The sequence below is a fragment of the Micromys minutus genome (genome assembly GCF_963924665.1).
Source record: "Micromys minutus genome assembly, chromosome: 27".
Lineage (NCBI taxonomy): Eukaryota > Metazoa > Chordata > Mammalia > Rodentia > Muridae > Micromys > Micromys minutus.
In genome coordinates this window covers 25,640,754-25,667,302 of record NC_137962.1, presented here as the reverse complement: position 1 = coordinate 25,667,302, position 26,549 = coordinate 25,640,754, and the positions used below count along the sequence as shown (strand labels likewise).

Here is a 26,549-nt window from a genome sequence, read left to right as displayed (position 1 = left end):
GGCGTGGCCTTCCGCGTTGGCTCCGCCCCTACCCTTTCACTCCTGGCTGACCTACCCTCCCTGTCCTGCAGAAGGATCTGGTGCCCCGGGGACCCCCGCATCATCCCGATCTCAGGCAGTCTGAAGTCGTCTCGTGGCCCTGCGCCCTCCACTCCCGACTCCTCGCCGGACCGTGGCGGGGCGCCGATCGCCTTGTTCAGGAAGCGAGGAACGTCAGAGAGGAAGTAGGTTGTGAGAGGAAGGCTAATCTCAAGATCTCTCCACTGTCCTCTGTCCCGGGCCGGGTTAGTGATCGATCCCTTCACCCCAGAACCAGGAAATGGGCGCGCTCCGAAAGAGGAGGCTTGTGGAGCCCCACAGCCTCTGCGCGCTGGTCCGCCAGGCGTCTTCACTTGCTCGAAAGAGGGTCCGCCAACAGGTAGAGAGGTAAGCGCAGGACAGATTGGAAGCAAGAGAGGACCAGAAAAAGCAAAGCTCACGAGAGCAAGAAATCACCGGAATGTACACAGTAGCCCCAAAACAGGAGATGTTTTTTAAAGTCCAATTCTTCCGTTTCTGGGAGTAATCCTTCAAGATAGATATATGTCAAAGAGCTTTCCTTTATTCTATTTTCATGCTGTTTTGCTTCCCACATGTTCCAGACTGTAGCCTTCCAGTCATGTCTTAGTCCTGTTTCCGGTTCAAACAGAAAAAAAAAAAAAAAAAAAAAAAAAAAAAAAAAACAAGGAGACATCTCCGCATTCTACAACATACAGGCATCTCTTGGTTGCGCTGTAGAATACACCCGCCTCCGGGACACTAGAACCTCTTTGTACATCCACGTACATTTTTAAAGTCCTCTTCTAGCTGTATCTTCCTGCTTCTTTGTCTTTACCCCCACACACTATGGTCCAGGCAGCCCCACTTCAGGTTTAAATATAGCGCTGTCTCCACTGCTCTCTGAACTGTCTCTTCATCTCAAATCAGAAGAAAGTCAAGTCTGAAGCGCTCAGACCCTGGGAGTCCAATCCCTCATCTCTAACCTCACCTGCTCCTCGCTGTTTGTCAGTGGAAGCCGTTAGGTCCCAAACCCAGGACAAACGGCTGAGAGGCCTATCAATATATCAAAGCAGATGCTGGCTACCAGGTTGTCCCAGCAGCCCAGTCTCTGCTTGCTACAGGGCCCTCCTGCCTCCTACCCTGAACTTCCCAGTTTCCCTCCCCACAGCGTCTCTGGTTCCTAGATATCTTCCACTTTGGCTATACCAGTCCCTTGGTCAGTCTCTCCCAGGCTCTCCTGGTAAGAAGGCTCCTCTCTTCCCCCTCCCGCTCTCACAGGGTGAGGCTGTCTGTGGATGTCCACCCTGGACTCTTGGAGATTGCTATGTCTTTGCCTCTAAGTCCTCCCTTGTATCTGTTATAAACTTCCTCAGCCCCCTCGAAGCAAACCCCGCCCTTTGTTTCTTTTTTTTCATTCAGAAGCACCTCCAAGTTCCTTCTACTCATTTTTCTCAAACTTTCCCAGCAGGCACCTCACTGATGAACGTTCTCATCCCTGTGTCTTTCATTAAGATCGAGAGGCCCAGAGTGACGACCCCTTTTAACCCCTCTCTCCACCTGACGCTGCCTTATTTACTTTTCTATGACAGTAATAAAACACTCAACAGCAACCTTGAGTTTAGGGGTCTGGAAGAATAAAAAGCTGTAACAGGCGCAGTGGGAGAAGGGGAACGGGAACCCGCAGGCGGACTAAATGGTTGGGATGGAGCAGGAGCTGAGCTCACATACTGAGTGACCAGCAGGAAGCAGATAGAGCACACTGGGAATGGCTTACATCGTGAAACCTGGAGCCCACTTCCAGTCACACTTCAGCCTCCCAATGGCCCAGGGAGTGGCACTTATTAGGGGGCGTGGCCTTGACGGAGTAGGTGTGGCCTTGTTGGAGGAAGTTGGGTATCTGGGCTCTGAGACCCTTCTAGACATATGGGAGACAGTCTTCTGTCTGCCTTCAGACTAAGATGTAGAACTCTCAGCTCCTCCTGCACCATGCCTGCCTGGATGCTGCCATGGTCTCACCTTGAGGATAATGGACTGAACCTGTAAGCCAGCCCTAATTAAATGCTGTCCTTTATAAGAGTTGCCTTGGTCACAGCAATGGAAACCCAAACCAAGAGAAGTCTCCAGTTGGGAACCAAAATACTCAAAGGAGGGACACCTGTAGACTCCACCCCATTCAAACCACCACAGGCACTATTTAACAGACCGAAAAATGCATTTTCAGTTTGCTACCTTCTTCCTTCACTGGAGTAAAACACCCTGTGTTCTTGCCTCCTTTTTCTCTCCATTCTTAACGTTCTATTCTCAGGGACCTGGGTTAATATCTGTCACAAACAGGACATGTTTTGGTGAATGGATGGCATTATACATTTTAGTATATCCAAAGCATTTTAAGGGTCACTGAAGTTAAGTCGGCGTTTAGGAATCATGAATGTCTCTCCAGCACTGGAAAGGTCTCTTGGCAGACGTATCAGGAACAATGGAGTTGTTGTAGGGTTATTAGGAGAGCTTTTGTGGAACCGTTTGGTTTGGGTATAGGGGGATTTTTTTTTTAATTTCGTAAAAGCATAAGGAAGAAACGAAGAGAGGAACAGGAGTGGGGAGGGGCCAAAAATTCTTATATAGGAGGAAGCTTGCTGGGCCTTTATTGTTGTTTCTTGTTTTTGTTTTGTGCTGTATTGTTGTTTTCTTTTATTTTTGGTCTGGTCCCTGTGTCTTTGGGCCCCGTCTCAATCCAGTAAAGATTTGTTTGTGCCAGCGCTGTTCGCAGAGGAGCGCACGAAGGCCACGCCTAGCAGTCAGATCTGGTTCTCTGTGGCTCTGGAGCAGGGCAGCAGCCTAGGAACTGAGCGGGGCCTGAAGGATGATACACAGATTGGACGAGTAAGCTTTTCTGAGCTCTGATGTGGCAGAGGTGAACTGAGGCAGAGAAGGCTTCAGTCCGGCTGCTTAGTTCTGAGTCCCAGAAACAAGGTCTAGAGTGGTAAGAGAGGGTTGAGCTGGATGGCCCATATATTACCATAAACGGTAGGTAGGCAGGACATGTCTTTTAATGCTATCTAAATAAGCTTCTTTTAAATTATTTTTACCAAAGATTGTTGGGTAAAAATTTTTAGTAGTAGATGCTGCAGAGGGGCCTCGGTAGTTTGCCCTCTAGGTAGTGAGCAGAGGAGCCAGGTCCCCTTCCCAGCACCCACACGGTGGCTCAAAGTCATGGACTCTAGTTCCAGAAGATCTGGTGCCCTCCTGTGACCTCTGCAGGCACCAGACAGGGACACTGTGCACAGACGTGCATGCATGCAAAATACTCATGCATACAATGAATTAGATATGTCATGAAAACCATTTTTATAGCAAATGAGTACTAATTGAGAAACATAAACTTAAAGACACCTGAACACACTCCCAGGTCTCTTTCCAGTAAGCACATTGCTGTTTTATCAATTTCACTTGAAGAATCCTAGTGCCAGAGCTGTTTGTGGAGGAGAAAAGGAGAATCCTGGAGGGTCGGTGGATGCCCTTCAATAGTGTAAAGCCGCTCTTTGCTCAAATGGTCAGATGCTAGCATTTCCTGCAGGATAGCAATGCATGATGGGTAGCTTCTAGATGCTCACTCTGAAACTGCTGTAAAGTTTTGTTTTGTTTGTTTGTTTGCTTGTTTGTTTCAAGACAGTGTTTCTCTATGTGGCCCTGGCTGTCTAGGAACTCACTCTGTAAGACCAGACTGGCCTGGAACTCAGAACTCAATGACCCACCTGCCTCCCGAGTGCTGGTTTCAAAGGCATGCACCACAACCACCCACTGACTTGTAAAGTTGTAATGGGAATTTGTCATGTTTCAGGTAGAAGATGAACAAGCCTTTGACGCCGTCAACATACGTACGCAGCCTCAACGTTGGGATCCTTAGGAAGCTGTCGGATTTTATTGATCCTCAAGAAGGATGGAAGAAACTAGCCACAGCTATCAAAAAGCCGTCCGGTGATGACAGATACAATCAGTTTCATATAAGGTAACATGGTGTCTATTCTCCCTTTTAAATCACTTTCCAGCACAAGAAGGATGCAGGCGTGAGTACCGTCTAACGTGACAGTTTAGAAGGTAAACTTCTCTATCATGGTGGTGGTATTGGTAATATATACGATATGTTTGTATATATAATTTTTGCTAAAATTGCCAGTGTGTCAGAGCTAAGGTTGTGAGCCTGCAAATGTGTCTTTGAGCTAGAATCAAGCTCCCCATCTTTGCTCTAGTTCAGTTGGCTGGGCCAAGAACAGTTTGCCCTGCTTCGGGCTTTGCGTGTCCAGACTGAAGAGACGGAAGGCTACTGTGAGAATCTGATGCGATTTTAGAGTCTAAACGTTGCGATCAGTCTGGTAAGGACTCTAATCCCTGGGCTCCCATACTGACCTTCCAGCAGATGTCTGCTCCCACAAAGGCAAACACCATAAAGTACAAGGGGAAAGCTCGCCTTTCAGACTTGAAAACCAAATTTCCAAGGATAGTTTGTCGTTATTCCCGTTAGAAATGGAAGGGGGCTTGCTGCAGCAGTAATTCTAAAGAGGAAGGGCTCTTCTGAACTGAACAGCGCCAAAACACTTGTCCGGATGCAGAAGTTATGGAGTTAGAAATATGCAGCCACCTGTGAAGACTGTTTCCCACAAGGATCATCAGGGCACAAGTTAAAAGTTCTGTCCACAAATACTATATGCATTAAAGAGAAGATGGCTAACTGTTGCCAGTGACAGGGTCTCCTGTAGCCAAGGCTGGCCTTAAACTTGTAAGGCTAGCCTAGGACAACTGATCCTCCAGCTTCCAGCCTCTAAGTGGCAGGTGTGCTCCAACTTGAGAGGGGTACTTGTCTCATGAAGAAACCTGAAGCCCATCCCGTTATCCAAATGCTCAAACTTTGTGCCACCATTTTCTGGGTATGATATAGCAGAAACAAAACATTACCTCCTGTGTAGTTCCTACCAAGAGAAAAGTTAATCGTGATTGAAATTAATAAGTAAAAACTAGGCAGGCAAATGGAGATCGTAAGACACAGACAAGGTAACTGGTCTACACTGTAGGGTGTGAGAGAGAGGGGGTGGGTTAAGAGCATTTGGAAGAGCACAGATGTAGCCAGATGTTACCGGCTGACCAACTGGAGAGTATGCTGTTCGCTGTTCTATTCTTTCAAAAAAAAATTTTTTTTTTTTAAATTAAGTTTGAAAGTTTTCCAAATAAATGCTTTGGAAGAAAAAAATAAAATGAGCTGTCTTGGTCAACTTTTCAGTATTACTTTCTAAAGCTAATTTTAAACGTTAAAGACCTGAAATGAAAACAGAAAAAAGATGATTTCCCTTCTGTTTTATTAAATATAGTTAAGATCTAAGCATAGGCACATCCTACTTTGTGAAACAAATTTGTGCATTTCAAATTATATAGCTGGAAGACTGAACATGTATGAGGTGCACATAAGACATAGCAATATAATATAGCAATAATATAATATATAATATACAATATGTAATATATAATATAATAAGTACATACTTTAGTCAAAAGAGCTCTGAATTAGGATCTGAACTTGAACACATTTGAGTGTGCTGCATGGCTCACAGCTAAGCACTCCACCCACCCCTGCCTAGCACTCTCTGAGTAAACTAGTAACACTCTCAAGCTGGTTGTATCCTGCAGCTCTCTGAGTAAATAGTCAGGAGATATTTGGTAAATAATATTAACTAGCTGGGTTTCGGTGGCATGTATATGCATGTGTTTGTGTGTGCATGTTAGGTGTACATGCATGTGGAGGCCAGGGGCCAGTATCAGCTGCCTTCCTCGTCTTTCTCGATCTTATTCTTTGAGACAGGGTATCTCATAGAGCTTGGAGTTTTCCATTTTGTCTTGGCGAGTGGTTGTAAAAGTAACTTTTGGGGGTTGGAAAGATGACTCAGTGGTTAAGAGCACTGACTGCTCTTCCAGAGATCCTGAGTTCAAATCCAAGACACTACATGGTGGTTCACAACCATCTATCATGAGATCTGATGTCCTCTTCTGGTGTGTCTGAAGACAGCTACAATGTACTTATATATAATAAGTAAATAAATCTTTTTTTAAAGTAACTTTTATTCTCCAGATATAACTGCCCTCTCAGGGACTTACTACGGAAAAGGCTTACTTTTTCTAGCTCTTTCTGAACTCTGGCTGGCTGGTTCAACTCAGCTGTTCTAGTCCAAACTCCTCTCCAAGCTGACTGATTCAAATTGGCTTCTCTTGACTTCTGACTGCATTGCTCTGCATAGTCTCAAACTAACTCTGACAAACTGTTATAATCTGGCTGTTTTCATTCTCTGGTTTGTTCTTCACCTACAACTTGTCTCTGTAGAACTGTCCCAGTAAAACTGTCCTGCCTCTCTTTCCTGTCTGTTCTCTGGAGAGTTGGGAATATTCTATCTCTGACTCATTCTGTCAGATCTTTCTCTGATTTGTCACTTTGTCTGCCACTCAAACATGGGTGCTTCCTTCTACAAACTAACTTTACTTTCATTGTTTGGGGTTAAAGGTGTATGTTGAAGGCACGTCAGTATTCCAGTCAGAGAGATTAAAGTTGTGTGCTAAGGGCATTTCTGTATTCTCGCCAGACCACACAGGTGTAGGAAGTCTTTGGATGTGATCTCTGCCCAGAGCAGCCATCATCATCATCATCATCATCATCATCATCATCATCACCATCATCATCATCATCGGCTCCTTTTCTGCTGTCCTTGCTCCTTGTTGGTGTCTTTACTGGCTCTCACAGTCCCTTTCCTTCCCTGTCCTTAGGAGGCCCTGTGACACAGTCAGAAGGGGATATGAGGTGCAGAGATCATCGCCTATTTTCACATGAACTCTCCTTGTGTGAACCCTTATCTCTTGCTTCTCAGGAGATTCGAAGCCTTACTTCAAACCGGAAAGAGCCCCACGTGTGAACTGCTCTTCGACTGGGGCACCACGAACTGCACAGTTGGCGACCTCGTGGATCTTCTGGTCCAGATTGAGCTGTTTGCGCCTGCCACTCTCCTTCTGCCGGGTAAATGGGTGTGTCCAGAGCGTGGACAGCTGCCGGGAGTGAGGAATGGCAGACACGGGATTGTCTTACTCTTTCATGTAGTGGACAAACCTGACCTTCGGGTCCGTTCCTTCTCCAGCTCTCCCTAGTGTTTGACACCCTGCAGTCCACATGCTGTGGACCGTCCTGTTAACGTGATAGGCGCTCAAGGATTGGTCTAACCCCATCAAAGTCAGGTAGACTGCCAGGGGGGCTTACTTAGAGGGATGAAGAATGTAACCTGTAAGGATTTATTCTTTTGAGATGTGTCTCTCTCCCCACCCCATTCAGCTTCACCTTGACATGACTCTTGTGGCTTCCTGACACTGCATCCCAGTGTGTTAGGATGGGGCTTCCCTCTTCATTACCAAACTTCTCTCTCCCTTTGATACACTATGGATCTCAACCATTCCTGTGTGAAGAAGCTCCTAAAGTTCTTGTGGGATGTTAGATTCCTGGACTCGGTGCCACACATCCTTAGTGGGAGTCACAGCACTGAGTTCGATGTCTAAGATGCTCTTTGTTCTCCCCCCACCTCTTTGTGTATGTGTGTGTGTGTCCATGTGTGTGTGTATTTGTGTGTCAGTGTGTGCCAGTGTGTGTGTCAGTGTGTCTGTGTGTATCAGTGTGTCTGTGTGTGCTTGTGTGTATGTGGGTAGGTGTGTGTCTGGGTGTGAGCCTGTGTGTTTGTGTGCCAGTGTATGTGTGCCAGTGTGTGTTTGTGTGTGTGTGTCAGTGAGGGTGTGTGTTAGTGTGAATGTTTGCAAGTGTCTGTTCATGTGTCTGTGTGTGTGTTTGTGTGTATGTCAGTGTTTGTATCAGTATGTGTCTGTGTGTGAGTCAGTGTCTCTGGGTTATGTGTCAGTGTCTACCTGTATTTGTATTTGTGTTTGTGCCTGTGTATGTCAGTGTGGGTGTTTGTCACTGTGGGTGTTTGCATGTATCTGTGTGTTTGTGTGCGTGTCAGTGTTGGTGTCAGTATTTGTGTGTGTGTCAGTGTGTCTGGGTTGTGTGTTAGTATGTCTGGGTGTATTTGTGTTGGTGTGTGTGCCTGTGTGTGTGTCAGTGTGTGTTTCTGTCAGTATGTGTGTGTGTTCAGTTGTTTGTTCTTGAGACAGAATCTCATGAAACCAAGACTAACCGTGAACTTACTATGTAGTCAAGACCAAAGTTGAACTTAATCCTCCTGCTTCCTCCTCCTATGTGCTGGGATTAGAGGTGGGCACCACCATACCAGCTGGTTCTCTGCTCTTAAATGAGTAGTGTCTCCTAATTCCCTAATGGCCCTGATCCACTTTTGTAAATAAGTGTCACTGTTTATTCATTCTTATCACAACCAACAGCGTTTTATTGGGGTATCTTCCTGTGTTTCGTGAGGATGCAGGGCTAATGTCCAGAAACTGCCTATGAGTTCCTCTCTGATGTACTACTGCTGTAAAGAGACACCATGACCACAGCAACTCATATAAGGGAAAGCGTTTAATTTGGCGCTGGCTTACAGTTTCAGAAGTTTAGTCCATTATCATCATGGCTGGAAGCATGGTGACACACAGGCAGCTGTGGTCCTGGAAAGGTAGCTGAGAGTTTTACATCCAGACCAGCTGACAGCAGGAAGAGAGAGGGAGAAACTGGGCCTGGCTTGAGCATCTGAGACCTCAAAGCCCACCCCCAGTGACACACTTCCTCCAGGAAAGCCACGCCTCCTAATAGTGCCACTCCCTCTGAGCACTATGGAGGCCATTTTTATTCAAACCAGGACACTATCTTTTTTTCCCCACACAAACTTCTTTTTCACACAGAAACTAATTGTGTCTTCTTGTTCGACAGATGCTGTTCCCCAAACCGTCAACAACCTGCCTCCCAGAGAAGCAGCAACAGTGGCACAGACACACAGGCCTTGCCATGAAAAGGAGAGGACATCCATGATGCCTGTGCTGAAGGTAGAACACAACTGTGAGCCACCCAGCTCCTCAAGTCCAGAGGATAAAAGTGTAGAATTCAGCGATACCCGTAAGTAACAGTGTAACGTTGCCTATTTATTTCCAAGGGTGGATCTGCTATTACTGTGATTTAAAGTAAACCTCTCTGTTTGTAAGGCACACTGGCTACATCCTCTGATGTTTGTTTTCTTTTAAGTTTATCAAGTACCATTTTCTCTGCACCCATTGCCTTCTTTCAGTAACTTGAAGCAATGGGACATGCCTAAAATCACAATAAGAAAGAAAAAAAAAAACAAGTCGGCACCGTGCTGTGCACCCGTGCTCCCAACATTTGGAAGGCAGAGGCAGGGAAGTCAGGAGTGTGAGGGCAGCTTCATCTAGACAGAAAATTCAAGGCCAACCTGGTCTATAATACTGTGTCTCAAAACAAAATATATAAAGAAGATAATATTTAGGTGTGACTAATGTTTTGGGAGAGTAGACCGGACTTAGTTAAACAAATATTTTAGGTAGAGATAGAGCGTTTGATACAGAATGACCTGGGGTAATTGACATAATGAAGGTTACAGTCTGTATTTCATGTGAGCATGAGTGTGTGTGTGTGTATATATGAGTGTGTGTGTGAAATCTTCAAATTGAGATAATGTCAGTTATGAAAGCCACATTTCCTCAGGTGAGCACCCTTTCCTTGTTTTGTTGATGCCTCAGGGTTTCACAGTTTCTCATTTTACGAACTGAAGAACATCACAAATGATTTCGATGAGCGACCTGTGTCTGTCGGTGGCAACCGAATGGGAGAGGGGGGATTTGGAGTGGTGTACAAAGGCTGTGTGAACAACACAACCGTAGCAGTGAAGAAGCTCGGAGCAGTAAGTTGTCTTCCTTCCTCCTCTCAGAACAGGCTGCCAGCCACCCTCAGGGGATTTATTATCCCAGTGATGATTCTCTTCGAGAGCATCCTAAGCTGGTGCTTCTTATCATGGAGGAATCTATGGAGGACTACAAAGCCTGGCCTAAAATGCATAGACGAAGACATAGAGTCACATTTGTGGTGGTGATAGATTCACAGGATGACGTTAAGAAACCTTCCACTAAAACACCTCACACATAACTTAGATTAATAATAAGATGCTGAGAAAATGTATCTGAATGCTTTTGTCTGACCTGTCCTGTTTAAAAATATGGCAGGTACCACTAAGATAGCTCAGTAGGTAAAGGCATTCGCCAGTGAGCCTGATAATTTGCTCCATGGGACCCACATGGTAGAAAAAGAGAATTGACTCCTATAAGTTATTGTTCATGTGTGTGCATGCACACACAATAAATATAATTCAAAATATTATATATATGCATATACATTTATACACACACACACACATATTTGAGGCAGTGTTGTGTAATCTCATCTGCCCTGGAACTCATTCTGAACACCAGGCTGGCCTGAGACTCATAGACATCCTCCTGTCTCTGTCTCTTGGGCACTGGGACTAAAGGTGTATGCCACCATCCCTGGCAAAAATAACATTTTTAAAAAACACATAGTACTGAAAAGGAGTTTCTTTGTCCTTGTTTCCCGTTTCTATGGGAGATTTTACTTGGAATTACTCATTAGTTGTATTATAAGTCTGTCGTTATATCTTTAAAATGTCAATACCACGGGTGTATAGACCGCATAGGCACCCCCTGGCTTTTCAGTTTCAGTGGCTTTCATAGGATTCGATTCTCCTTTTCTGCTCACACCCACTTCCATCTTGTTACACAGAATTCTTTTTTGAAAAAGGTCTCTTGTGATGAAGTTTTCTAATTCATGGGAAGGGCAAGGCCTTCTGTTTCCTCATCCCTGGTGACTGCAGTGAGTCCCCGGCTCCCCTACAGAGACCACTTACCAAGATGAACTCCCCGGCATCCAAGGTCTTGCTATGCATAAGAAACACACTGAGTATCTGAGTGGCTAGTGTGGTTCCTGATCCGACTTTCGTGGTACTTGTGTCTGTCTGTCCTTAATCTCCTGTAGCTCGCTGTCAGATTGCCAGGACCGAGCATGCATATCATGTCAACGCTCTATGCCTATGTCTTTTACTGTACTTTTATGGAACCCCAGGCCTTGTATATGTTGGGCCAGCACTTGACCACTGAGCTACACCCGAGTTCTCTTAATGTCTCTCTTGGAGCAAAGATCAGGTTGTAGAGCCCACTCTTGAACATGCCCTGTGAGCCAAGCAGGCCCGGAACTTGCTATTCTCAAATTCTCAGCCTCCTCCCCACCCCCCACCCCCGTATATAGAAGTCCACTTGTACGTTATAAACCTGGGTCACCATGTGGTTTTAAAGTAAGCAAATCAGCCAAGGACTCTCTCTCTCTCTCTCTCTCTCTCTCTCTCTCTCTCTCTCTCTCTCTCACCCCCTTCCAGTCACGAGGCTGTTGTATTGTGTTATATATTTTCATGTCCATAGATGGTTGAAATCAGTACTGAAGAACTGAAGCAACAGTTTGATCAAGAAATCAAAGTAATGGCAAAGTAAGTGTTGATTTTCCAGTGTGGCCTGGGGGAGATATCGTGGCATAGGGCAAGGGACCTGGTTTCTCCATAAAGTGCAGATTTAAGTGTGTAAAGATGCAGGGTTGAGACAAGCACTGTATATTCTCCGATTACATGACCACATGTTCTCACACGCCTGCAGATTGAGGGCGGTCAGTATTTTAAGTCACAGTGGAGTTACATAGAATTCCTAGTGTTTCCCATGATCAGGGTTTTCATTCCAAGAATTCCTGATGGATCAGTTATAGTGATTTAAGAAAGAAAGGGAAAAAAAATACCTATTTATGAACCCAAGAATGATGGTACACGCCTGTAATCCCAGTACTTTCGAGGTTGAGGTAGGAGGATTGTGAGTTCAGATATAAGTTATTTATAAAATGACAGACCCTCAGAGAAGTTGAAACCCACAGAAAACCGGGGAAATGCCATGTGCAAAAATGCTGAGAGTACATTGATGCAAAATGACCTAATCCGGGTTTCTTCCGACTCTACCCATTAGGGACTAAGAGGATAACATATTAGGTTAACGAAACGAAACAGGTGAGCCCCCACCTACTTCTTATAGATAACAGAAATTTAGCCACTGTTAACTATTTGCATTTTCAAAACTGCAAATTCCGTGGAAACGGAGAATGTGTCTATTTAACCTACCTACACTTCTGAGGGCATTCCTTTTATACAAGGGTATATACAGAATTATAGATAACTCGTAATGGGCAGAATGAATAATGAGACATCTCTCATGTGCCCTGTGTGCCTCAGGCACTCACTAACGCTCACAGCATCCATGTTGTATGATCCTGTTACCCAGGAGTACCACCTTCTGTACCCAGAGAAGCCTGAAGCTGAGGTTGTCATCATGCCATGCACCACATGTCCAGGAGGTGGCAGCACTACGCTTTCGGATGAGGCCTCGGCTTTGTTACTCCGTGGCTTTTGTACACATTTCTCTCAAGTGTACAAAAAAAAAGAAAAAAGACCCAGACTGTAGACAAGCATGTGGTTAAAGATCATAAATAATGAAGTTAAATGTGGGTTAAGATCGTTCCTACAAAGCAGCGCCTCCGGTCTGTTGGAGTTTTGTTACATTAGTTACGTTAGAGGATTCATCCACGGTACACATTTCCAGATCTTGCAAATGCCCCGAGTAAAGATGAGCATCGGCCTCGTCCCGAACTGACCTGTCTCAGGTTCCACTGATCGGATCAGGCCATGACTACAGAACCGGGAGAGGTTCGTTTCCGTTGTGGGTCAGTGTCACTGAAACCAGACCGCTTACAGGCGAGAACCGGCGATTCCAATGAGCATGCTAGCAGGCGATGAGCACCCCCCAGATGACATGTGATGTATATGGGACTAGATACGTAGATACAGGCAGGTATCGCCTAGATCTCTCCGCTAAAACTCTTAAATTGGGCAACTCCTACAAATGTGCATAACAGCTTGCTCCGGTACGTCTCTTGTCACAGGTGTCAGCACGAAAACCTGGTGGAGCTGCTCGGCTTCTCAAGCGACAGCGACAACCTGTGCTTAGTGTATGCTTACATGCCCAATGGCTCCTTGCTAGACAGACTGTCCTGCCTGGTAAGACACTTGTGACCGACTGTCTCACTTTCTGCTCCTGTATCGGATTGCTAAGGTTCGCATCTGATCAGGACCGAAACCACATTAAGTTAGTTTCCGCAAAAGGACGTGGTCCGTGTGTTGACCTTTACCTCCCATTTAAGATGCATAAGCGAGCGTCAGGCAAGGCTAGATATTGAGGACATTCTGGTGTGTTTTTATATCCAAGCAAGATGTGCAGAGTCCGTTTAATCTTATTTGAGGGTTTTGGTTGGTTGGTTTTTTTTTTTTTTTTTTTTTTTTTTTTTTTTTTGCAAACTTTAAAAAATTTTAACCCTGGATTCTTACTGATGAATTCCTTTTATCCGTTATCAAAAAAAAAAAAAAAAAAAAAAAAAAAATCACAGTTACGTGTTTTCTCTGGATTTTTTTTTTCTTCTAAAAGGATGGTACTCCACCCCTTTCCTGGCACATGAGATGCAAGATTGCTCGGGGTGCAGCGAACGGGATCCGTTTTTTACATGAAAACCATCATATTCATAGAGATATTAAAAGGTAAGTCTACCGTCAGAAATGCCGGGAAGCCACCTTTAAGGAAGGGTTTTCTCTTTTCCTTTGCTCTTTGCATGTGTGTCCTGACGCACAGTGGCTGGGGTTGCCTCCCTCACCGGAAATCCTTCTGCGCCTGCGCAGCTGACACCCGCAATCCCAGGGTTCCAAGCACCATGACCTGCTTCTCCTGAATCACCTTCAGCCTCTGTGGATAGTTTTAGTCTTCCCCACACGTTCTCAACCTAGTTAAATTTTACCTGCTGTAGGCTAGACATGGTGCGTGATAAGGTTAGATATGTAGCTCAGGACAGAGTCCAGCGTCAGCCAGATAATCACGAAAATAACGAGTTTAAAGTGTTTAATGTGGCGCTCGCTCGCTATTGGTATACAGAAGGGATTTTTGAAAGAAGCGATGTTTCAGCTGAGCCCTGAAGAGTGAGCAGGAAATAAGAAAGCACAGTTTGAGGGTTGCCGTATCCAAAATAAGAACATTCCGGCAAGAATAAGCGTAGAGGATGAAGTGCCATTGATGGGAGTATAAAAGTGTGATGAGTCACGGGAAATGAAGTGATTACAAACAGGAAGTGAAATGATTACAAACAGGAAGTGAGATGTTACAACGCGATTGGTGTGGGGGAAGTAGCGGGCAGAAGGCATGAGAGGACTTGAAGCAGATGTCTGAGGACCCTGGTCCTACAGCGCCCGGCCAACAAGGGCAAAGTTTCAAGTTTGGCGAATCACTTCTAGGGTGGAGCAGTTTAAAACAGGGGCTAATTCATTAGATTGCTGTAAACATCTTGATAGACAGAGTTCCCAAGAGCGGAAGTGGGCCGATGTGAACCACGAAGATGACAAGGTTTTATCTCAGCCATACAGGGTCTAGGAAAGTGGGGTGTGGGGAGAAGTTCGGTAAGGACCTTTGAACTTACAGCATCCACGGCTGCGTTCTGGGAACGACCGTGGCATGACTTACTTGGATAGGCTGGGGTGTGCTTAGGAGAGATGCATAAACTGAGCTTGAGGCTTAGCAGACAGTATCATACATACTAAGCTGAACATAAAAATGTGGTTTTTATGCACTTGCATGTCCCCGAGGCTTGAAGAGTTATTGTGCAATTAAGGAAAGAAACAGCACAAGGGCCCGGGATTAAATCCCAAAGGGCTCCTAAAACATAATCCCCAAACAAAGGGGAACAACAGTCTCCAAAAGACACTTAATAAGCCATGTGAACACACGGGTAGAAGAAAACCTGTACGTGGAGTGTTGGGGTGTACTGTTCCCCAAAATAAAGTGAAGTTTGCTAAGAGGAGTGGTCAGAAGAAAGTTCACCCACTGGGATTAACACCGCACTGGTCAGTGCTGACTTTATGGTTAGGAACTGAGTTAGAAGCCTGTTGTAAGGAGGGGCGGGGATGGAAGCTGGGGGTGGGGAGGGTGTAAACAGGCGTTTTATGACATTTTATGATATTGTGACGCCTGAAACAGATGTATCATTTAGGAAACCTTTAAGATAGCCAAGACTATTGTGTGGTTACAGGGCCATGAGAAGGGCCTAAGAACCAAAGCAAAAGGATACAATAGAAAGAGGGGGGAAAAAGACAATCCATAAACTAAGGTTTAGGGGCAAACAAGGAGCCGCAGAAGGGGGGGCTGGTTCGGAGACTAGCCTGTCTCACGTACTGGGAATTTGCTCACGGCCTATCGTTCTTCTATGTCCTGCCATTTCAAGGTTTACCGGGTGTGCCTGAAAATATGCACTTTCTGTCTGTCTCCAAGATTCTACCCATTCAGACATTTGTTAACTTTGATCAAATTTACCCCGAGCCCTCCTTCTCGATAGAACGAGTTTGTACTAGGCCTCCGCCGTTTACGACCACACGGCCAGGCTAATGCCCCGAGAGGCATATTTGATAGATAACATCAGTCACCTGTTGAAATAAATATTGTGAAATCCCGGCGGCGGGTTCGATACCCACCTCAGTGCTTATGTTCCTGAATGAAAGGCACACACACTGCCTTTATATTTTAATACGCCTTAAACAGCTCAGTAGCTGGGCCACTGCCTAACCTCCATGTGGTAATTCCCTAGTTATTACTTACTAATTCTATGTTCTACCTTGGCTGCTCTGGACCCAGAGGGCTGCCCAACTCTCGCGGCTCCTTCACGTGGAGGCCGTGCCTCTTAGGCGTGGTGGCTCACCTCTCCTTTTCTCCCAGCTCCTGGTCCCAAGCACTGGAATCTTAAAATCCTGCCTCTGTCTAGTCTGCCCAGCTATTGGCTGCCAGCATCTTTATTTACCAATCAGAACCAAAGGGGGCGGGTTCCCAGAAGCTATGTGCAGATGCTCAAACGAACAGTTTTGGGGAAACATAATTAGGGTTTGTAGTACGGAGCAGCTACAGTCGCCCAATATGATACCTGAAGGGTGTCTCAGCGCTCTATGTAAAGTCCAGATTCTCTCTGTGTGGTCCACAGTCACTGATTTCTTGAGTGACCGTGGACATCGCATATTCACCGCTTTAACCACCTTGTACGTGTTTATCCACTTGCCTGCCGAACGTCTTTCTTCCCTCCTAGAGCCCTCCCCTTCTGATCTAACAACTCTTTAAGGCTAAACATGCTTCTCGCCTGTTCGTTAGAACTCTCTTCGGTTCACCTGAACATCACTATCATGTAATCTTCATCGGTTTTTTAAAATTATCCATGTGCCTTTGTCACAAATAAGCCCTGCGGCTTCCCCCACCCCTCGTGTTAAGTGTTCAGCTTAAAAACTATAAGCGGTCGGAGCTCTCAGGAAGAAAATACATATAGGAGAATGCCTACGGTAAATGGATGAGGATCTTTTAGCTGTGTGTACTCTTTCTGTAAGATTCCAGGCAGTGGGCTGGGGAGATGGCACATGGATTTTATCCTAACATTCATGGCACAGAGGCAGGTGGATCTCTGTGAGATCAAGGCCAGCCTGGTCTAGATAGTGAGTTCCAGGACAGCCAGGGCTATATAGTGAGACCTTGTCTCAAAAACCTGTGTGTGTGCTTGTGTGTCTATACTTATGTAGGTATATATATATATATATATATATATATATATACCTTGTTTATTCATTATATCTTGTTTAATGACGCTTCTGTTTCCCTTCCTGACCTTACTGAGAACTGTTTGGAAAGAAGTTAAGTTTCTTTTGACTTATCTCAAACCCTAACACAGAAAGAATGCAAGCGTGTTCAGTAGGGACAGGGAGGTCAGGAAGTGAGACAGAATTGTCACTAGACAGGGTTGAACTGTGGCTTCTGAGTCCTCCTCGGCTCAGGAGAACTGTAGGTTGAGACAGCCTGTGAGGTGTCTCTGTGTGCCTGGGCTATGAGAACACACAATCTCAGCACATGAAAATGGCTGACTGATTCCCAAGCCCCGTGTGACTCACACACTGTGGATGAGACAGGCAAATCTACTCCATTGGGAAGTTAAATTATTTCCCAAAAATGATGCTTTTGACTTAGAAATATAGCTCCATGGTAAAGCCATTGTCCAGCTTCAGTGAGGTTGTGGGGTACTTAGTCACCGGAACCATTAAAAAGTTTTTGTTTTTTTTAAGAAAAGGGTGCCATTTGGAAGGCTTTGTGTGCTGTGACCAGTAAATAGCCATCTGTGGTGAACTGAAATGCACCGCCCTTAAGAGGAAATTGTATTCTGTTTTTATTCTCTCTCCAAGATAACAGAAAGGAAAACAATTATTTTCCCTTGCTGTCATCTGAATCATTGACTGATTTAAATGTATTGCAGTCTGCTCTGCTGCATATATAAAATGACACACAATGTGACTTCGCGAGCGCCCGTGTGCGTGCGTGCGTGTGTATGTGTGAGTGTTACATATACCTCTTCCTAAGAACCATTGAATATCCTAGGTAAGAAGACTGTTTTCTATCTTCAATTCAACCTTAATTTCTTTTCCAGCGCAAATATCTTACTAGACAAAGATTTTACTGCCAAAATATCTGACTTTGGGCTTGCACGGGCTTCAGCGAAGCTTGCACAGACAGTCATGACCAGCCGAATTGTGGGCACCACAGCTTATATGGCACCCGAAGCTCTGCGAGGAGAAATAACACCCAAATCCGACATCTACAGCTTCGGTGTGGTGAGTGATCATTGTCTTTATTGTTCTGCACATGTCTTTACAATGTCTTACGTGTGCGCATGCGCAACGTGCGCACACCAAGGGCCCGAGGGTAACTTCTGGGAGCAAGTTCTCTCCTCCCACCTTGGTTCCAGAGATCAGATGCAGGTCGCCAGGCTTGGTGGCAAGTGCCTTTGCTTTGCTAAGCCATCTTTCCAACCAATGATCATTCTTTTTATATCGTGAATTAGAATAATTTAGTGCATGTGTCTTTTTTCTCTCATATATATTGTATAAACTATTTACATTAGCCTCTAGTTACACCAGAAAGTTTGTGAGAGATCCCCAATATATAAAAAGGTTGAGTTCATTTCTTTTTAATGGGGTGCAAAAAAATATTGTCTCACCATGAATCCAAATGAAGCTTAAACCCAGCCAGCGCACAAAGTTAATCACGTCACATAATGTGGATTTCTTTTCTCTTTCCCTTTTTGTCCTTTTTCTAATCTAACAGCCAGAGGCGGAGAATGCGGGGTAAGATCAATGAAGCTTTGTCTTCGTCTCAGTTCATTTATAGGAACTTTACTCCACCATAATGTTAAGGCATGAAGTTGTAAAAAATAAAATTCTCCCAAGGGCCTTGTATGATATTAGAGCACTTGGAATTCCCAGAACAGATGTTAAGTAGAACTTCTTTGATCCTTAGATTCAGCAGCCAATATCTGTGCTCCAGACCACTGGTTAGCACAGGAAAGCCTTGCTTTGCAGGTTCAAGTCTCCCCTCTACCCCCCTCAGGCTCAGTCCAAATTCCTTTTAATTCTGACTTAATGTCTCCAGTGTTTTGCTAACGGGTCCCTTTTCTCCCTAGGTATTATTAGAGCTGATAACCGGACTTGCGGCTGTGGATGAAAACCGTGAGCCTCAACTTCTAGTTAGTAACTAACTCCTTTCTGTCAGTCTTCTCTCTTGCCTTTTTGGTCTTAGATGTGTGTGGGTAAGTCTGGCACATAGGAATGGCATTTTATGACACAATACTGGCTAGGTGCACTGGCACACGGACCAAACACAATGGATTTCCAATCTTGGTTTTGCCAGGGCGGTCTTTATGAAGCCTGAACAAGTCATTCATGGATTCTCTGTTCCCCGTGTCTTTGTGGGCAGAACGAGAAGAGAGCTTGTTTACCTGTAATTACTCTCCAGCTTATTACAATCTGTAGTGCACAGGCCTTGGGTGGTGAGACTACTTTCAGGTCATGAGGAAGAAGAGAAGAGAAAAAAAATCATAGCTTCCACTTGTATCTATGTATGCCCATAAATACCAGCAGAGGTTCTTTATGTCACTGTGGAGAATTTTACTTGCAGAGTTAAACCACTTCTCTCCTGCACTACCAGTCCTAGCCTTCCAACTTCTATGGTGAACATTCCATTCGTAATTTAAATGTCATACACACATATCTTTAAAACAATCTAAAGATACATATCATATATAAATGTTTCTCAAAATTAATAGCTATATTTCTTCTATTCTGATTTATTTATAGGCCCTAATAGAGCAGAACAGTGTGACCAATTCGGAAAGGAGATATGTACTAGATCACATCCCAGAATTAGGGTAGACTATCAGAAGGCTTGACTTTCTTGCTCAGTCTTGGCACCAGGGCTGGAGAGATGGCTTTACCAGAGGCCAAAGTTTAGTTCCCAGCACACATGTTAGGTGTCTCACAACTGCCTGTCACCCCAGCTCTGGGGGTTGACGCCTCCGACCCCCACGGGCACCTGCATACTTGTGCACATGCCTACATAAAAACACACACAGATACAAACAGACAATTAAAATAGAACTTGGGAAATGACAGCGAAAGGCTCAGTGCCAACAGCAATCCGAGTAAACCGTAGTGTGTGAGACCTGTTACAAATGTCCACCATAAAACAAAGACACCCATGGTTTGCTGGAAATGTAACGTTAAAATGGCGTATGTAATGTAGCTGCGTTGGAAGATACCTATGAGAATATTCTAACTGTATTCTAGAAATAGAAAATTCTCAGCCCTATCAGTCACTGAAGGTCAAGAGAAACGCCTGAACTAGATGTTCCTGTTTGATCCATTTGTAGAAACACTGTAGATAAAGTTCAGGGTGGGGGCTGAATTAAAACGCTAAACATGGGAAATACAGAGGCTAGTGAGATGTTCAACTTGCTGCCTTCCAGAGGACCTGGGTTCTGTCTTCACCTAAGAACTGACTCTTTCAAGTTGTCCCTTGACTTCCACCCATCCTCAAATAAATAAGTGTAAAACGGCTTTCTTATAGGAAGTATTGAGAGGTGCAGGTTGGTTGGTAGAACTTTTCCCCAACTTGCTCAAGTCTCTCCTCTATATCCCTAATACCAAAAGAGCAAAAGCCTCACAGGACAAGGAGAGAGAGATACGGGGTTGGGGTGATGGCCTGTGCCTCACCAAACTGGCTTCTGTTTTAGGCAAGCTTGCCTATAGAAAGGCGTGCCTATATCTACCTAGATCTCTCATCCCTTCAGAATGTATAAATGCCACCTCTTTGACTCAATAAGAATGAAATACAGGATCTCTGTGACAAACAAGTTTATACCACATCATTTAATAGGGAAAGTATAAAAGTCCGGAAGCGTTATACCTTTGAGTGCAGTATGGCTAGAAAGCCCTAAGATTGTAAATACAGCTAAGAGTAGTCTGTCAGGGGGCCCTTCCACCACTGCCTGTGTGGTTTCAGAATCCATCCCTTGTGAAAGAGTTTTGGAATGTTACATATCAACACTTCACTCATAATCCTTTCTTTCAATACAAGTTTCTTTAAAGTAAAAGATATATAGCCTCTTGGTAGAAGGCCGAAGTCTGAAGTCAAAGTTTGGTAAGACCATGAGTCCCTTTTGAGTGACTATTCCCTGCCTGTTACAGGTTCTAGGGGCTTCCTGTAGCTTTGGTCACTGTGGTCTCTGCTGGTGGTGGTCAACATTTTCTCCTGGGTCTTTTCTTTTTCTTTCATATGTATGTATCTACATACACTTGGCGTTGAAGTTAGAACTTACTTGGATAACCCAGTGTCTTTGTCACTGTTTTATTGCTCTGTTAAAACACCCAGGATGCAGGCAACATATAGGAAAAAAAAATGGTATATTGGGACTTACGGTTCCAGAGTCTTTTACTGCAGGGAGCTATGGTAGCAAATGGTGGTCATGGCTGCAGGAACAAGAAATTGATGACTACTGGAAAAGGACTGAGGGCTTGAGCTCCCAAAGCCCGCCCCCAGTGACGTACTTCCCCCACCAAAGCCACACCTCCTAAACCTCCCAGAAAACACCACCAATTGAAAACCAAAAGAGCCTATGGGAACATTCCGTTCAAGGCACTACAATACACTACCTCCCATTTCAAAGATCTACAGAGATCATTTTTTCCACACGAGGTCATATTTATGGACTCCAGGAACCAGGACACAGACATACACAGAGGCATGTTTCTGGAGCCACCCCTCAACCTACCGTTCAACCCACAGTGCCATCTCCTCATTCGTCTCCCAATCTCCGGGTCCTTCTTTTCAATATATCAGTCTGAGTCCCTGTAGATAAAGACAGGCAGGGTGCCTGGAACCAGAAGGGAGAATTCCATTATCAGACGTTCATCAAAAAGATATCTCCGAGCTGGAGGCAAGAATAGGTTCTGTTAGCTCATCCCAGAAAGACAAGAGTTATAAAGCACATGGGGAGGAGCACATGTAAATCTGTAATGTGCCTATGTAAGACTGAGACGAATCGAAATAATTTAAATTTCCATTCCTATGTCTTTAACTTTTAACCAAGTTTTAACATCACTTTCAAGCTGGATATTAAAGAAGAGATTGAAGATGAAGAGAAGACGATCGGGGACTACACAGATGAGAAGATGAAGGATGCGGACCCCGCTTCGGTGGAAGCAATGTACTCTGCGGCTAGTCAGTGTCTGCAGGAGAAGAAAAACAGACGGCCAGACATTGCAAAGGTATTCAGTTCTCTATCCACAGACACAGTGAGGGGTGTGGCGCGTCATCCTTTACAAAGTATCCATTTCAAGACATCTGAGTAACGTGGTTCTTTTGTTCTCTTTCTTTTTGAAAGGTTCAACAGCTGCTACAAGAGTTGTCGGCTTAAAACTAAGAAAGTAAACATTTTTTTTTTTTTAATTTCTTGTGGTCATGGAGACCAGAAAAGCACTTTGACTCTGAGCTACATCACCTGCCTGTTGTTTGTGTTTGTGTTTGTTTTTACCCCAAATGGGCTTTATCTTGAAAAAGGCAGCATGGTGCAAAGTCCTGGTTAGTTGATGGATGTGTTGGTTGCACATAGCACTTGGCCCCGCCTACTTTGTATGGCGCTCATTTCAACATCACCAAACTACAATGAACTCAAGATTGAAGAAATCAGCACTGTGCTATACAGAGACACTAGGGTTATTGGGGAGTGGGGAGAGTGAGACAGTTTCTCTACGTATCCTGGATGTCCTGGAACTTGCTCTGCAGACCAGGCTGGCCTTGAACTCAGCAATCTGCCTGCCCCTGCCTACTGCATGTTGGGATTAAAAGTGTGTGCCACCACCTCCAGCCTGGGATCATGGTTTGAAACTCAGCAGACCCCACTAGTAATTTCCTGTAAAGCTTTGGACCAGCTCTTAGCTACCTTATGCCTTAGTTTTGCCTTTAGTTTTTTGTTATAAACTTTGTGCTCCTGCAAATAGTTCCTCACCTATGTTCCCGTAAGGAACCTTCCCCCACTGTTCCTATAACCCTAACCTCATTGGTTCAACCACATAGACCTGGGTTGAATCTATTCTTCGGTCTGTTGTTGATGGAATTAGCCATTCTGCGCTATGGTCCTTAAAGGCAGCACATAGGGGGTGGGGTCCTAAGCACCCTGTGGTCAGTAAGACAAGCCACTAAAGCTGAGCTGTCTGTCCAGCTTGCCTGTTTCAGAAGGGAATTACAATGAGAGAAAGATGCAGATTAGATGTGTCCTCTGCACTGTCCCCTGAATTGGCAGGTAAAGTGAAAGAAAGAAAAAAATGAGACCAAGTTTGGTGACACATGCCTTTCATTCCCAATACTTAGGAGGCAGACCAGAACAGATCTCTGAATTTGAGGCCAGCTAGGGCTACATCTTATCTCTTTCTCCCCCCAACCCCTCCTCTCTCTAATACAAACTAACCCACCCCCCCTCTCTAAAATACTCCTTCTTTCTAATACCCTTTCTCTAACTCTCTCTCTCTCTCTTCTCTCTCTCTCTCTCTCTCTCTCTCTCTCTCTCTCTCTCTCTCTGTCTGTCTGTCTGTCTCTATCTAATACAAACTCTGTCAAGAAAAAATAGTGGTATGGTGATACAGTATGATAAAAAGTCTCTTACATTCGGGAGGCCGGAGCTTTTGCTTGACCTCACAGCCGATTAATGTGTGTTGAGGTCACTTAAGACTGATATCCTACTATGTGCTCAGCCTGTTTGTTTAACCAGCCTGTAAAACAACAATGTACTAATCAACCGTAGGTGCCTCGGATTCCCAGCCAAAGCTGATGAGAAACTCTAATAGTCTCTCTGTTCTTCCGTGCCCCTGACCCTAGAGTAAAACGTGTGCGTTGCATGCGTCACAATAATCATTTGCTGAACACAGCAAATACAGGTTAAAAGCCATCTTATGAAAATGAATGCACACAGCCACTGAAGACAGCACACGGGTATTGCTCAATAAACGGAGATCTGTGTAAAACTGAGTCAGCTGGGATCAAATGGAGTGCGTGACAGTCCCTTGTAAAACTCTGCTAACGATTTCTGCAAGATGTTCCCCGTGCCTTCCTCACTGATGCTTTCCATGCTTCTCAGCCTTTTAGGGACACATAGGGACACACACACAAAGAGACAGACATACATAGGACAGGACAATAGCATTTAGGCAAACACTTAGTCAGTCTCATACAACAAGCAGACCAGGATGATGGAAGACAGGCAAGTAGAGAACCCACAACTGGGCTCACTGTTGGTTAGAGGACACCAAAGGGATGTGTTGTGTTGGTTTCTGTCCATCATGTGGTGCCAACTCATTGTTGGTAACTGAGTTTATTATTAGCGCATTTTAACCGACAAAAGGTGAACCTGCTAGCTTGCCGTTTCCTATGTGTGGGAGTAGAAGACATAAAAGAAAATAAGTAAAAACTGTTTGTATGCTAAGTGATCCTCCTTGGGATCCCCGATCTTGAATTGACAGGGAGAACTTGACACTGGGGAGGAGGGGAGAGATGGAAGAAATCCTCAGGCTCAATCTTTGATACAGAGGAAGGAAAAACATCCACGGTGCATGGGGACCTTAAGAGTGACCCAGTGTGATAATCATGCGATATTAAGAATTGGGAGATACTTTTAAATGAGAATCAGCCACAGCCCTGCTCACAAAACTGTAGGACAAGGGCACAGATGGAATCAGCCTGATGTTGTGGAAGCGCAGAAACTAATATAACCAATCCCTGCTTGTGACTAAAGTTAGGTGCTCTGAGACAATCGGGCTCTGACTGCTAGCTCACATTTACTATCACAGATGCGTAGTTTGCTCCAGCTGAGGATCCCCTGACTACTGGGAACTAGATGGCTGTAGAGGAAGGATAGACGTTATGGAAATCAGGCATAAGAGGGGCAGTGTTGCGCGCCCGGTTCATTGTACCAGGTAGAACTGGGACAGTTAAGAAAGACTGATTCAACGGTTACCCTGGGACTAGCACAGGCTCTCATGACACCACTCAGCCCCTTACGGAGCACAACCTCTTTAAGGAAGAGCTCCTGGCAGGTCTGGATGGGGTAGACTGATATGTAAACAATTTCATAAAGTTCTAAAGCAACCGAATTGGATGATGTTTTAAAAATGAGACAAAGGAACCTGTGTGGGAATATTAGAAAGCAAACTCGAGGTAATATTCGTGTCAAGCCAGAGTTGCTAAGGAAGAAATGATAGCAAAATTTAATGCTATTGAATCTCTAGAAGGCTTTAAGGACTTGAGCAAAAGTTTAATTAATATATAAATGTCAGCAGTACTGGCACAAGATACTATTTGTCCCCCAGGATGGTAATTTTACACCCATCTCCAACCAGAATAAGCTACGAACACTCCTGAGAGTGGAAAGTGTTTGCCCAACCTAGAGGCCTCTCTGTGGCAAGCTGTAGCCAGTGGAGAGATGGTAACCAGTCACAGCTTGGCCCAGAGACCATCAGCTCTGTGGAGAGTGTTGGTCACAACGGGTTCTTTATGTTTGTGTTTCCTCCAACCAATGAGAGCCAGCCTCTATTAAGCCTGTGGCTAGTGGGAAAATGCATGTCACTGACGAGACACACTCCATCATGAATAAATGATTGTGGGTAGCGGCAGGTGACTAAGGAAGTAGCTTCTGTTCACACAGCCTACTCGGCATTGGACTTTTAAGAAAATAAGATGAGGACCCACACCTTTGATCCTGTTTACACTACTGGAGGTCACAGGTTTGACCCAGAGGGTGTTGTCTTCCACAGAGCAGGTAGGGAATTTGCATACTGCTTAGTACCATATAAATTGAGCTGGATTCAGACAGTAAAACTGGCAATGTCTAGACATATAAGTAGACTGACAAATCCTTAGTTGAAGTTATCAAAAGAGGCAGCGAAGACTCCAACAAATAAAATGAGAAAGAGAGATTTTACTTAAGGTACTGGTGAAGTTCAGAAAATCATAAGGATCCACTTGAAAAACCTATATTTCACTAAATTGGAGAAGCTAAAAAATTGGATGGATTTATAAATGCATATGTTCTACAAAGCAAAATGAGATTGTAAGACCCAAATTGAGTCTTATCTATTTGAGGCTCCCATGAATGAGAGATCAGGGATCGATGCAAAAGCAAGAAGTTTATTCATCCAGCGCACTGGGGTGGCCTACATGCAGAGGAGAGGTGACCCCAAAAGACTGTTACAAGCAGTTTTTATACTCCTTAGGGGTACAAGTTACATCAGCAAGGTTATGATTTAAATTCATTGGTTAATCGTATTAGCCTTTGACTCTATTGGCTAGCAAGCATGTGACAGGGCATGTGATCAGAGGGTCAGGTGACTTATCAGTCAGCACATTCTGAGGTATTTCAAGAATGTTCCTGCTCCTTCCAAGAACTGTGGGTGGAGAATGGAACTTGGCCTAGCCTTGACCTGAGGCTGTGGGATTCAGCTGGTGAAAGCCCCTCGGGTCCTTCAAGATAAACATTTAGAATGCATGTACAGCAAGCAACAATGGCAGTGAAACAGCAGGAGTTACGTCAGACTTGCTGCTGGTCCTCAAAATCAGCACCAATCCTTCCAAAAGCACTTCCTGAAACAGTAAAGCACGGAGTACCTCCAGAGCCATTACTGTCCTGATTATCAGAGCCAGAGAAAGGAACAACAGAAAGTTACAGCTGAATGTCCTTGAAGAACACTGATGCAGACTCCTCTGCGTCAATGAGATGGTTCAGCTGAAAACTGTGCTAACTACTGGAGCTAAGAACCTAGGCATGATCCCTGGGACCCACATAGTAGAAAGATAGAAACAACTTTCTCAGGTTCACACAAACAGTCAGACAGACACACATAATATACACACACACCTAAGGAACTAAATAGGTAGCTCCCTAAAAGAAAGACAGATTTACTAATAAGTGTTAAAGACATGTTCAACATCTTTAGAAA

General features: G+C 44.6%; 1 protein-coding gene across 1 annotated transcript; it reads left to right on the top strand.

Moving 5' to 3' along the window:
* Positions 1–65: 65 nt before the first annotated feature.
* IRAK4 (interleukin 1 receptor associated kinase 4) lies at positions 66–23,537 on the top strand. Its single transcript, XM_080939561.1, has 12 exons — positions 66–228; positions 3,882–4,045; positions 6,942–7,087; positions 8,933–9,115; positions 9,754–9,914; positions 11,500–11,564; positions 13,055–13,169; positions 13,594–13,703; positions 17,657–17,840; positions 18,689–18,751; positions 21,672–21,830; positions 21,947–23,537. Exons 2-12 carry the CDS (start codon positions 3,885–3,887, stop codon positions 21,977–21,979), a joined length of 1,380 nt encoding a protein of 459 aa, XP_080795687.1. The 5' UTR covers positions 66–228; positions 3,882–3,884; the 3' UTR covers positions 21,980–23,537.
* Positions 23,538–26,549: the final 3,012 nt, after the last annotated feature.